Genomic DNA, 14,045 nt, shown 5'->3' with positions numbered 1-14,045 from the left:
GGTGATCATTTCCAAAGAGATAATGAATTGTTCCACTACATTTTGACTTAAAGTTAACTAAGAGCTGTCATTTTGGTTAGACGTCAACCTTTGTATCTGCAAACCTAAAAGAGAAAATGAAATTCAGATGATGAAAAATTAGGAGGCAAGCATAAGGTCTGAACAAATACTTGCCTAATCTTCCACATTCCTTACATTTCAACTCCATATCTATATACACAGTATCTGGGATGCGGCTAGTCACCTCTCCTTTTTGTAAGCTCTGTGTGAAACTTCTCTCCCCTAAATATTTAGAAAACATGACAAGTAGCAAAACCAAGTTTGTTGTTGTATGAGTTTGTAACCATGCAGAACCAGGATTCACTTAGAGACCTCTGAAATGGCAGGATCTATGTGCATCATACCACACAGCTGGCGTGCTTATACTTCCAGTGTAAAGGACCACTAGTTTGTTTTCCAAGAGACACAATATGCATCACCAGGCCGCTCAATTTATTGTCGAGATGAAGTAACAAAGATTTATATAGCAACCAGTCGTGATTAAACATTAGTTTATAGGTACAGATACACTTACAGAGAAAAACAAAAAAAAATATTTACCTGTGGGGTAGTGTTCATTCACTGGCCAGCTGTCTACCTGAAGGGTGGCATTGCCACCATTCCTGGTAAAGCGTACTACGTGGTATTTGCCATCATTTACAGGTGTGCTTTCCTCTTTAATAGAGATATCCACTGTGCCAATATTGAAGACTACACCAATCTTGCCTTGCTCCTAAAATAAAAGAAAAAAGAAACAAATGTTTTTAAATTGCTGGCGATTAGGAGCATGTTCTTCGCCCATAAATCTCTAATGGGCAATTATGCCGGTAGATGGCACTGAAGAATACACAGAAGCATCGTTTTGAGCTTTGTCAGGACGCATTTCATTGGCTCTGCTTCAAAATAAACACTGTGTTTCACACTCTACAGCATTCAGCTGAAGACAGTGATTCATTTGTTCCCGTAAAACATCATAGAAGACAGGTGAGAAATAAGGCAACTAAAATCAGGAAATGTGGATAAATAGTTATTTGAGCAACATCTCTACTGATTATTACTAGTCACCTGTTATCTGAAATATAGCCACAGTCAGCCTGTATCCCACCAACTGTTTTGTTCTGTTATTCTGCTTGGGAAACAAACAGCCCTCACCCCAAAACAAATAACTGGGATCCAGCAGGCAGAATGCAGCAAAAAGATGTATGGAATTAGAAGGGTGAAAAATTTAATTAGCTGACTTTGACAACCTGAGGGAACCTAATTGCTAAAATAGCTAAAAGACAAGAGCAGCCAGTCTTTTGCTTTTCTACATCAGACAGCATGCCGTGCCTAACCAATAACACAGTCTTCCATATTGTTTTCCCAAAACTTTCCATCAGGTACTGACTGAAAGAGAAGAGCAGGCAAAGCCCATTGTACTAGCCACAACACTTCTTCCTAGTTCAAGCAACAACCATATTCAATGACCTTAGATTGTAAAATACATGCCCAGAACATCTTCACATTAGATATCCACATTTAATACTACTGATTTAAACAATGCCAGAAATTCTCATCACTGTACAATATACGGTTAATGGGAATGTATCTTCAAACACTCAAGGAGAGGCTATCTCAACAGTATGCTAGTGTCAACAATTAGGAAGGTATATTAGGTGTACTGCACAGATCCAAAATTGGTGCAGAAAGGCAGAAGTAACATGTATCATATAGGAAGCCAATGCATTTGCTAGCCATCAATACTATAAAATTGGCAAAACTCTGCTGACGGTCTTAATAGAAAAAGTAAGGAAGAAACAACAACAGAGAGTAGATGGCCATGCTGTATGCAAATATACCTTCTTCAAAAAAACCCTGACATATACTAAAGGGGTGCGAGACAATTCTGTTGTTACTGCCTTACATACGTGCTTGGTGGGCATAGGACTCCATCCTTCAGGGCTGTTACCCTAACGTTACTACATTTGCACTAGCAAATCTCAGCAATAAGAAAGAAACCTCTCCTCTTGTACTTGAGGGCCACCTCGGATTCCTCTCCTGGATTTACTCCTGTCTCCTGTTATCAAAACTCCATTTTCTTAAAATGCCTGGACATATTTCAATTTCTCAGAGAGGTCCTTTTTGATTCCTGCTTTACCTTACATTTCAAAGTTTACTCATACCAAAATATGCACTACAACTTCCTTGTATCTTCAATTCACTTCATTTTTGACATTTGTTTTCCTAACACCAAATCCCCTGTTATCAAACTACAACACTGTTATTAGGAAAGGAAAGCAAACAGTCTTGTAGCTGAAGAGGTAATGAATTGTAGTTCAACTACTTGAAGTTTAGCACTGCAACTGTAAGCATCTTGGTTTTCCTCTCATTACAATGGTAAATTTTAGACTCTGCTAAATGTAAGCATGATAGGAACAGTTTCATGTACTGCATGAAACATGCAGTTTCAAGCACTGTTATGCTTTGGATGGACTTTCCTTTAAGACATCAGTATCATCTTCCTTTTTACACTGGAACATGAGGTAAGTGGATTGCTGCTCCCAGCAGATTCACGAACTCAGATGCCATTTGAAAACAACCAACCTTTCTTCTCTAATGTTACCCCAAAAATAAGAGAGGTTTCAGTGAACAGAGATTTATTTCAGGTAAAAGCATTGCTGGCACAGATTTACCCCTTCTTTGATATGTGATCTCCCAACACTGTTTTAGTGAGTCTTTTGCTGGCAAGCATATAATTATCTTTACTTGCATAGCAATTAGCAAAGAACAAGTGATAAATTTTTCATCAAAGATTCAAATACTATCTACTGACCAAGTAACCCAGATACTGATACTGTGGTTTTGCAAGGTGCTGCCCTGTCATCAACCTCCTGGACAACCTCTAATACAGCTTTTTCAATCGCCATCAATACATCAAACCTCTTTTGCAAACTGTGGCTGCTCTAATAAGAGTCTACCTTGGTGAGCAGGTAAGATGAAGAGCTGCACCTTGTCTAATGGAAAAGATCTCCACCACCACAGAAGAGGAAGGGATTAAGAGGTATTCAGCAGGGTGAATTAAGCCCTACAGGCTTAGCAAGGCAAAGATTTTCTCACTTGCAAGTGGGGAAGAAGATGGTGGGAAGTTCAACTAATCTTCCCTGCAAAACAAGAAAATGTTTCTGATCTCTCCTTCAAGGAAAAGGAAATAGAGCCTTTCACCATTCCCTTTCCTGGGGCTTGAAGAAAAAGACCTATTTGAAGGGCTAATGATAAGAGGGCAAACTGGGAAAGGGATAAGATTCTGGAAGTAAAGGACTGCAAACTGCCAGTTGCCTTTAGCCTGATGGAGAGAGGAGGGAAATGAGCAAACCAATGCTGCCGTCATCCCAAGTAGATTGCCCACCCCTCCCAGAACCAAGAGAACACAGGCCTTCTAAAAGTAGTATAACACTTTGTTGCAACTAAGAAATACAAAAATTTGTCTGAAAAAAACCAACCAAAAAACCCCATGGGCCTGATGGAAGGCCTACTCCAGCTCTCTTCAGATAACCCCTGGGCAGAGATTTTTGTGACTCTTTAACAAAAATTTTGCAGAAGCACAACTTTTAATACTCTTATTTGGACTGAGTAGAATCTTGTAATGAAAAAGGTTTTGTTCCAGTTATCAGGATAAAACACAATATAACACAATATGCAGAAAGTAGGGCTATTGAAGCCAAACTGCACACACAGACTTCAAGATACAGTTTATTCATGGTATTTTATATCTCCAGGGCACCAGACACTATGAAAAAAAGCAACAATTAGTTTATGGATTCCTGGAAGGAAAAAAAAAAGTAAAGTAAAGCACAAAGAAAATTCTCCAGTGAAGAACAGTGACCATGGACACAGGGGGCAAATCCATGATTTATTTTCAACATCTCTTCTATTCTAGTTTCCTACACTACAACACCTCATTAAAAGCAGCTTTTACCAAGACCCACCTTCCTTCTAAATCTTGAAGACAAGCTTTACCATTAAACTTTAGCACTTCATGATGGACATGACCTTTCATTCCTTTCCCCATACATTCAGCTAGGGGATTTTTTTTTTCACATTACAATACAAAGGTATTGACTAGACCAGTAAGTATGTGACAAAGAAAGTTTACTTTAGAGTGACCACCTTTAAAGTTTATTTTGCAGTTACAGAAAAAAAATCCTAACCATACGGCAAGGAAAAAGGTGAATGCAGAGTCACAAAGAACATACAAGTTACATGGTCCAGAAGAGCTCAAGAGAATTTAAACATTTAAGCGCGAATTTTTTCCTCTCTGTATTGGTATTTACTGGGCTGCCCCAAAAACTTTCCATGAAAAGACAATGATTAATTAATGTTTTTGAAATCTCGAAGAGACATCAAGTGCTGGCACTATATCCTGGAAAACTGGGAACCATTTTATTTATAAATAATGAGGTGAAGTCAGCATTCAGTCTGTATTTTACTTCTCCTCTTCTTTATTTAAGGCTACTGAGCCAAATAGGATTTTTAAAGTTTCTCAAGAATTTGACTTGTGTTGATTTGTCCCATAAAATTGCTGCCCTCAAAAGCCACATTACTGTTCTGTTGCTTACAGACTTTCTGGAGATAAGCTTCTGTCATGATGTCTCTAAGACTTCAGACAAGTAATTATGATCATATAATGGAATGACTGTAGATAAATTATAAGAACAAAAAAAAGCAAAGTACTTAAAAAAAAAAATTGTACAAGGCCTCCCCTTGACCTCTCTATTCTACTCAGGCTCCTGGTAACAGTTTGTCATTATATGCATTGTTATCAAATATTCTGAACATTAATAAACAATACAGGAGCTAATCTACAGGATCAGGAAATCCGCAATTTATTGCTTGCCCTTAAGCATTATTTCACTTTGGGCAACCTTTTCTTTTACATTTTTTGTTAAACAGATTCTTCACCTGGGACAGAGGGGTGATAGTCACCTATCTTTCCAAGCTCTATAAACCCTGCAAATCCAGACACATTTTACCTAAACATTGGTGATATCCTCACAATCCCAACCTTTCAGATCTGAGAGCAACTACAATTCAAGAGGAGCAGGTCCTATGTTTTTCTCAGCTTCTACTTTCAGCTCCTCCAAAACCAACTCCTTTCCTCTGAAGGGATTTGAGGAACATTTCTGAGGTTTGACATTTTTGCAGGTATGTTTTTTTTCTTTTGTTTCCCTCCATTCAAAGAGAACTAGAGCCTGTCTGCATGCAAATTATCAGGCTTTTGCTTTCTCCATGCTGTGCCTTTACATTCTGAAGGGATCTGTCTTTCTGTTGCAGATCAAGTAGAAAGAAAATAAAATGGGGTTGGCAGTGGTTTTGTAAGATGAGCAGTTGGAGTGTGTTAGAGAGGACACATACATGAACAGCCACATGCACTCTGTTCTGAAAAGGGTTTTACCATTAGGTTTTCATTTTCTTAATCTAAGATTCAAATAATCCACACTGAAAGAATATGTTTGTTCCCTGCACGAAGAGAGCATTTAATTTCAAAACCTGAGAGAGAGAACTCTGAGCATTAGGACAAATCCTACTCTCAGCTGCATCAATATGAATCAATAGCTATTCGTTGAAGAAACTCGATTCCTCCTGATGCAAGTGAAAGCAGAGTTTATCCCAGTATCTTTATATTGTTTTGCTTATTTTTCTGGACATAAATGTAAAATTAAAAATAAAGCATTTATAAAACATACCTGAAACCTGACTAGAATCCTGGGGTAACTGTATTTTCTCACACTCATTTTACTTCATTATTTTTTAATAGCCATTACTGCACAGACTGCCTCCTCCTCCCACCCTGGCTGGTTCCAACATGGCTAGACATCAGCCCAAACCTGGCAGACAGTACTCCTAGTTACTCCTTCTTGCAGATCACTGCTGATTTTACTGCTCTCACTTGAAAGCAACACAAGCGCTTTTAGTAATATAAGTCATTTTGCACTGTAGGAAGGTTTTGTAAACTTTTTTTCCCCACAAATGCCACATGAGTATACTTCAACTGTGCTGCCCTCTCAATTCAGGAAAATTGCTTTGTTTTCTTATAAAGCCAAGCACTGCTCTTCCTGGAATTACTTTCTTCTAACTTAGGCTCCTCACAGTTACAGTCTATGTATTTAAAAAGAGATTTCTCCCTCTTTAGAATTGTTTTCACTTTATTCTTAAGAATTTATTTGCTTGATTTCCCTTGGGGTTTTGCTTGCCTGGTTGTTTTTTCTTTTTTGCTTTGCCTTAAACTTGATTCTGGATGTTAGTCCAGCTGAAGGATCACTCACTTTTGGTGGTTTAGGGGACTTAGCACAACAGCGCTAAAGGGGGCAAGGTATCTAGGAGAGCCAAAGGTATAGATGTATATTCCACAGTGGATATTCACTTATTCACTACAACATCAAATCACTTCCTGTGAATTCTCACTGTAAACAATAACTCAGAAAGTTCTTTGCTCATTAGAATCACAGAATATGCTGGTCCACAGGGATCATCAAGTCCAACTCCTAGTCCTGTACAGGACCATTTGCAAGAATTACACCATGTGCCTGAGAGTATCATCCAAATGCTTCTTGAACTCTGGCAGGCTTTATGCTGTGACCACTTCTCTCGGGACTCTGTTCCAGTCCCCAACCACCCTCTGGGTGAAGAACCTTTTCCTAATACCCAACCTAAACTTCTCATGACACAACTTCAGGCCATTCCCTTGGGTTCTATCACTGGTCATCACAGAGTAGAGATCAGTGCCTGCCCCTCCTCTTCCCCTCACAAGGAAGTTGTAGACTGTAATGAGGTCTCCTTTCAGTCTCCTCCAGGCTGAACAGACCAAGTGACCTCAGCTGCTCCTTGTATGGCTTCCCCTCAAGGCCCTTCACCATCTTCATTGCCGTCCTTTGGACACTCTGAATATCCTTCTTATACTGCAATGACCAAAACTGCACATAATATTCAAGGTGAGGCTGCACCAGTGCCGACTAGAGCAGAACAATCCCCTCCCTCAGTCGGCTGGTGTTGCTTTGCCTGATGCCTCCCAGGACACGGTTGGCCCTCCTGGCTGGCAGGGCACTGCTGACTCATCTTCAACATGCTGTTGACAAGAAAACAGTAAAAAACAGCATTGTGCTTAGAGGACCTTTCTGGGCTGCAACTAGAACTAAATGCACAGCTGGACAGGTCTTTCCAGTATATGTGTATCAATGGATTTAAGAAGGTGAAATATTAGAACCTGTGTTCAGCACAGAGTATAAGGCAGTTAGTTCTACTCCTCTCTGGCTGGTCATATTTAGTATTGTTTTTAATATCACTGAGGGGTAAGTCTGAAATCAGGATTAAATATGTGCAAAACTCTAGAGCTCGGTAAAGGGAAAGCTTATTTGATGAAGTCTTGTTTTATTCAAATAATAGTGAAAGGGAAAGAATGGTCAAGTACAAGTATGGCCACCTTGGCAAATATGATAATCAACAGAAGCATCAAATGCTCTTAAAGAAATGACAGGCACTGAAGCTCACCTGACTTGGAAGCTTTTAATCAGGGTGCCAACACTCTACAGTTACCTTGAAACAAGAAAAAATGTTTTTTAAGGGGAAAGGAAGTACACAGGCCAGCTAATTTTGGCTGATTTTTGAGGGTTGTTATAAGGAACAGTAGGTAATTTTTTGTTATATACTGCTTGTTACAGCTTCTTTAAGGTGCTAAACCAGATCTACTAAATGCCAGTTACAAACCTATTCATCAGAAAGAATGACATGCACAGAGGATAAAATAAACAGAAATTATTACCCTTTGGGGGCATGGCTTTTAAAAGAAGCAATTCTCAGAGATACATAATTTATAAGGCTAAAAAGGACAATTGATATAATCTAGACTCCTCTAAAATTTTATATGAGGCAATATATCTTGTCTGAATTGATTCTTTGTTAAATTATAGGACATATTTTAGAGCAACACTTATTTGTGATTTGAACATTTAAAGCTGAGGAAAGAAGCCTTGGATTCATTGCTATTGCTTCTTTGATGAGATTGGTCCAGCGCTGAACATGGTCAAAAAGGCAAGTGGAATGACAAGAATTATAATGAAAAGGAACGGTGCACAAAAGGAAAATCTGTTATAATTTAATGGTGGATCTTTGACTTTAATTAACACAGTACACAGATCTTTACAGCCCGTCTCAAAAAGAAAAAAGAGGAGATATAGAACGCTCAAAAAAAGTATCACACTTGAAACTGTGTATACTTAGAATCATAAAAAAAGCAATGATTCAGCATTATCTCCTTATAACTCAATGTATTGGATCTGGCTGCAATGGAGTTCATTTCCCCGTAGCATCCCACACAGTGCTGTGCTTTGCACTGGTAGCTAGAAGGGTGTTGACAACACACCAGTGTTTTGGCTACTGCTGGACAGTGCTGGCACAGCATCACTGCTGTCTCTCAACATTCCTTCCTTCTCCCATCGAGGGCAAGATCCTGGGAGGGCACACAACCAGGCCAGCTGACCCAAACTAACCAAAGAGATATTCCATACCATACGACATCAGCTCAGACATAAAAGCTAAGGAAAGGAGGAGGAAGGGGGGGAATTTGTTGTTTACAATGGCTGCCTGCTGAGAAGCCGCTCCGCGTGCTGAAGCCCTGCTTCCCAGGAAGTAGCCGGCATATAGCCAAGATCAACTCACCACATTTAAGGAACTACAAATATATAATAAAATCATTTTGTAATTATGTTTAAGCAAAGAAAGTACCTTCTGAGAAAGTACATAATTGAATTGTGCCAGTCACTGTCACGGGATTTTTCGGATGCCTAAGATACGCTCAAAAATAGACAAATACATGGGAAGAAAGTCAATCAAGAGCCATTAAATACAATGCAAATATAACCTTCTGCTCAGTACTTCCTGAAAAGCAGATATTTTAACTTTTACTTGCTATACTGAAAAACCGTCTAGCATCATACATGACTTGTAAGTCTGTGTTCAAGCCAAAATTTTCTTGAAGGTTCTTACTGATTCTCGTTCATTTTATGAAGTGGCAAAACACTGAAACTGAGAAGGATTAATGAGAATCTAATCTTTTCCATTGAAGGTTTACAAAATGTAGTCTAGATAAACATTTGTCAAGGCCAGGTTGCTGTATTTAGTCCTGCCTCAGAGCAAGAAAATTCTAAAGCAGATGACTTAAGGTTCCAGCTTCATCTTTCCATGACTGCAAACCTCTCTCCCCAGCTTTATAGAGCATAAGAGAAAACCACCCAGCTCTCTGAGTTTCTTATTTGGAACCAGATTCCTTCATTTAAAATTCCTCATGGCCCTGTAACTCCCTTAATTTACCTATACTTTTCTTCAAAAGTACATACCAAAATTTTTTAACTTTAATTTACAGAAATTACAAAATTACTTGGTTTTTATGTTCAAAGACCACATAATGTCTTTTGGCCACAATCGTACCATAGGGGTTCATATTTGAGCCTTATTCACCATGGCAAACAGTTTAATTCAGGAGTGTTCCCTGGGAGTGTTCCTTTATATGGAAAGATGATCTTTACCCTTTGTTTTGAGATACATTACATTATTTAGCTCAAGTAGAATGTATACCAGTTTCCTTGTTAAGAGCTTAGCAGGCTTTCCAAACTGTCTTTCTTTTTGCCAGTTGACTGTTTCTGTGGGACATAGACTGCAATATAATACTTCTTTAATGCTCCATACTACAAGAAGTTGTAGCACAGCAATACAGTGCTACTAAAGCATGTCTTACTCTTTTCTGTTCTTGAATTTTTTTTTAACCAAACACCTTTGCAGTATTACAGAAAGAGTTACGAGTGGGATGTGAAATTGCCATTCTCTTGCTTTACCTTATCTCCTTCTCTCCATCATCTTTCCCTCTTGTCTAATAAAAGTGCCTTTTATAAACAAAACTACACTGAAGACAAGCCAAAGAAAAAACATGGACAAGAAGCTCAAATCTGTGACAATTCTACCAGGGTCAGGAGTGATTAATTATGTACAACAAAGCACACAAAATATTTCAGCCAAAGAAGAGATATGAGATACAGAAGCTGCTTGTTTATTTCAGATCAGATACCCTGCACCAGGTAAGAGCTTTATGTATCACTGCAGCTTTTTAGGTAACGTTTATACATAATATCAACAGAAATACACCTAGGAATTAATTTTGTACCACAAGTTTCCATATTTCATGTAAGGTGATACTATTAGTGCAGCGTGAGACCTTTCAAATTTTAACTCACTAATAGAGGTAACCAAGACTAGTTAGAGTACATCGCTGAAAGACAGAAAAGATTTCTGCTTTTACCACTGTTCTGCTGTACCTTGAATGAGTCACTTTCATTTCTCTCCCTCCAGTTTTTCTTTTCATACTATGAAGTCACAGGCTTATCAAACAGTATGTTTGTATATTACCTACCACACTGGAGTCCTGGTATCCAGTGGGGGCTCCAGATGTTATTGAAGTACAAATAATTAATATTAATTAATATATATATAATAACTAATATATAGTTGCTCTTATAACTGATGCCTGCTGAGCCTAGTAATCAGCGATATTCAGCAGTCCTAAAAGGAAGTCTTGCTTCCATGCTATTCAGCGTCTAGGATGGTGTACCCAAATAAATCTTTTTTCCCATGAGCTAGGAAAGCACCAGTATACTGCCAGTCAATTACCAAGCACTAAAATATTACAAGAAACACATGCAGGTGTGTTTAGGCCACACAATTTGCAGAAAGCAAATTGTTATTACACAGCTGGTGGAACTCCAGCCACTAGTCCACTAATCCCACTCGAGTACAGATATCATAATGCAAGTAAAGAAATAGAAATTAGCAACATGCTGATAAAGGGCATTTCCTAGGGAAAAAGAATGCAAAACAAATTAAGAAAGTGATACCTGTCCATTGGTTCCCTAGAAAATACATTATTCAGAGGGTTAATTTTTTTCCCCCACATTACAATATGCATAAAAACCTGCCCTATCCGATGGTGTGAACTCCAACTATAATTAGAATTAAAAATTCTGACAGTGCCTTTTGAAAATATAAATCGTATATTCTGGAAAGTTTTGCAAAACGATACCTTTTAGATATGATTCTGGACTAGAGCAGAAACAGGAACTATTCCGAATGTTGACATCAGCTTCTGTTTCTCTAGAGGACTGAGCCAATGCATACTGCGTGCTGCATTTTAAACTCAAAGCATGCCCAAGCTGCTGCACTCCTCCAGCATTACAGAAGTTGGCTGATGAAAAGCAGGCCTTTACCTTTATGTTTCTAAGTCCTGCCATGCAAACAAAACAAAAATATGACCAGCTGCTAAAACGTCACATCCACTCAATAAAGAAAGGACTGCAGTAGCAAGTCAGATTGTAGTAGGGCACAAGAACGAGCAACTTGCTCCAAAGTAGAGATCTTCCAGGAGAAAATATGTCCATCCATCTCACAATGTCTCCCTTGGAGTTCTAATCCACTGGATAACATTGCCAATAATGTGCGCTGACAGAAGCTAAAGTGGCAGTTACACCGGTGATTTGAACCTGTCTGCACATCAGGTATTCACCAAAGCCTCCCTATCACTGCTCCCCTCAGCTGTACAGGGAAAGAAAATATAACAAAAGCTCATGAGCTGAGATAAAGGCAGAGGGAGATAACTCACCAATTATTGTCACAGGCAAAACAGACTCGACCTAGGGAAATTATTTTAATTTATTACCAATCAAATCAGAGTAGGATAACAAGAATTAAAATCAAATCTTAAACCACCTTCTCCCCAGGCCCCCCTTCCTCCTGGGCTTAACTTTACTCCAAAATGCTCTACCTTCTCTCCACAGCCTGCCTCACCATAGGCTCTAACACGGGCTCTCTCACATGGCCATTCCCCCTTTTTAACTATGTTATCACAGAGGTGCTACCACTCTCGATGATGGCCTTGGCCTTGGCCAGCAGTGGGTCTGTCTTGGAGCTCACTGGCATTGGCTCTGTCGGATATGTGGGAAGCTTCTGGCAGCTTCTCACAGAGGTCACCCCTGTAGCACCCCCCCAACCAAAACCTTGCCACGCAAACCAAACATATACACAAAATATGGAATTAAGATCTGATACTTACAGGCTGTGTAGAGTAAACCATGTACCTTAACTACTAGGTTTCCTTACCAAGAGCATTGGTACAGCTGTGAGATGTCAGTGAGCTGAAGGCACAGCATATATCACTCAGTATAGCAACCAGGACTGTCTGTCTCAACCCATAACCCACAGAAAAGTGAGCCCTTGTCAAGAAGATGGCATTAAAAAAGGACACACTATTTAAACGTGGTTTTGCCTAGAGTATATTTGTTTGCAAACTCTCTTCTACCCTTAATCATAAAGAGTACTGTAGGGTTTCAGAGTGTTCCAAAAATATGTGTTCAAAGATATTATATGACTAAGCACTATATATTACTATATTTTCCTTTCTCAGTGTTTTTTCTTTACAGAATTCTAATAGAGTAGAATGCTAATAGAATTTAATGCATCCAGGGCCTATGTTCTATGTTCCTTTTGAAATCTATAAAACAGATTCCATGAACTGTATAATATCAATAGCCTATAGTAAACAAAGTAGTCTTCCTTACCAGAAAAGCAAGAGGTTTGAGCTAAGGTTCAATAGGTCTCTCCAATCAGACAGACAAAGAGGAAAATATGAGTATCTGTAAACATAAACAGTGCTCGAATTCAATAACTGCTTATTTCTAGCTTTTCAAAGCTTGCTTTTTTTAAACTGCAAATTTTTTTTAAGTGCTTATAATGTAGCTTTTGAGATGTGGCTGGACTTCTGCATAAGGATTTTCTAATCCTGAATCAAAGTGGTTTCCTAATATTTTTAATGGGAGTAGAAAATTAAAAATACATTAACATTGCAGTATAGGAAACATATTTCTACTGAAAATACTCTAATTACTCAAAATAATTTAATCTTCTGCAGATTCTATGACAGAGCACTACTGGGTAAGGAATAGCAGAATATTAGACAGAGATGGAAAAGGAGAAGAGAAGCACATACTGCTTTGAACACACACTCATAAAGGAGGCCATCAATACCATCTGCATGTTGGAAAGTAGAGACAAAGATAAATGACTTGCCAAAACTTTGCAGGAACCAGGAGATGTTATAGGAACAGAGCAAATAAAATGTCCTTTCATTCTTAAAACACCACCTTGTAATTTACATTACCTTGACTTTGCTAACCAAGAACATTTCAAACATCCATGGATAACATACACATAGGATGCAGTAACTACTAAATAAATTCACATAGAATTTACCTATTTTCCTTGGCACCGCTTTTATCTAGGTCAATGCATGTTCTTCATTGATCCAGTGTTGGGGAATGTCTGTCTAGTATTTTGTGGTGCCCATTTCTAGGCCCTTCAACCTGTGCAACTCTACCTCCATGTGGCACTTGGCCCCTCCAGGCCTATAGGCATTTTTTCATTTATCTTCACCAAAAGTCAAAAGGCTGCAAATGAAACTTTTTGGAAACAGTACCTTACATCAAGACTCATTTTTCCTACAAGGATGAGAATTTTATTGAATCAAGATAGACCTCTGGGGAAAAGTTACAACTTGGCAATTTGCATATTTATTTTGTGTTGTAAGAATTTGCTTAATGTAAACTTGTTTGGCCAAGTGGTATCACCTGAGCCCCCTGCCAAATTTGTATTATGTTAGTTAAATCAGAACTCCTGATGTTGAATTGAAACTTGATTATTGGGAATGGATGCCATAGAAAAAGCTGAAGTACTTCCAGGACTCATTTTTTGGCATACTAGGTGTGGAAAGGAGAAGTGAGTAAGGAGAATGTTAATGTCGCAATTTCAGCTTCTGTACCTCTTCCTGATATCTTCTCCGTACATTCCAGGAAAAAGCTTAATCCTAGTGCCACCCTAGCCCCCCTTAGATGATGAGTGTCCTCTAGATTGTAAACACTTTGAAAACAGTGGGAGAG

The 14,045-nt window shown here is 38.7% G+C and overlaps 1 protein-coding gene across 29 annotated transcripts in view; it reads right to left on the bottom strand.

The window, feature by feature from the left end:
- NRXN3 (neurexin 3) overlaps positions 1–14,045 on the bottom strand; it is a 1,006,081-nt gene that overhangs the window by 135,015 nt on the left and 857,021 nt on the right. For all 29 annotated transcript variants that reach the window (XM_032692472.1, XM_032692493.1, XM_032692495.1 and 26 more), the window contains one exon: positions 601–772. In XM_032692472.1, the coding sequence (XP_032548363.1) occupies positions 601–772 (172 nt within the window). The remainder of the gene's footprint in view (positions 1–600; positions 773–14,045) is intronic.

The sequence above is a fragment of the Chiroxiphia lanceolata genome, chromosome 6 (genome assembly GCF_009829145.1).
Source record: "Chiroxiphia lanceolata isolate bChiLan1 chromosome 6, bChiLan1.pri, whole genome shotgun sequence".
Lineage (NCBI taxonomy): Eukaryota > Metazoa > Chordata > Aves > Passeriformes > Pipridae > Chiroxiphia > Chiroxiphia lanceolata.
The sequence above is the reverse complement of the archived record's forward strand: the minus strand, read 5'-3'. Positions and strand labels throughout refer to the sequence as shown.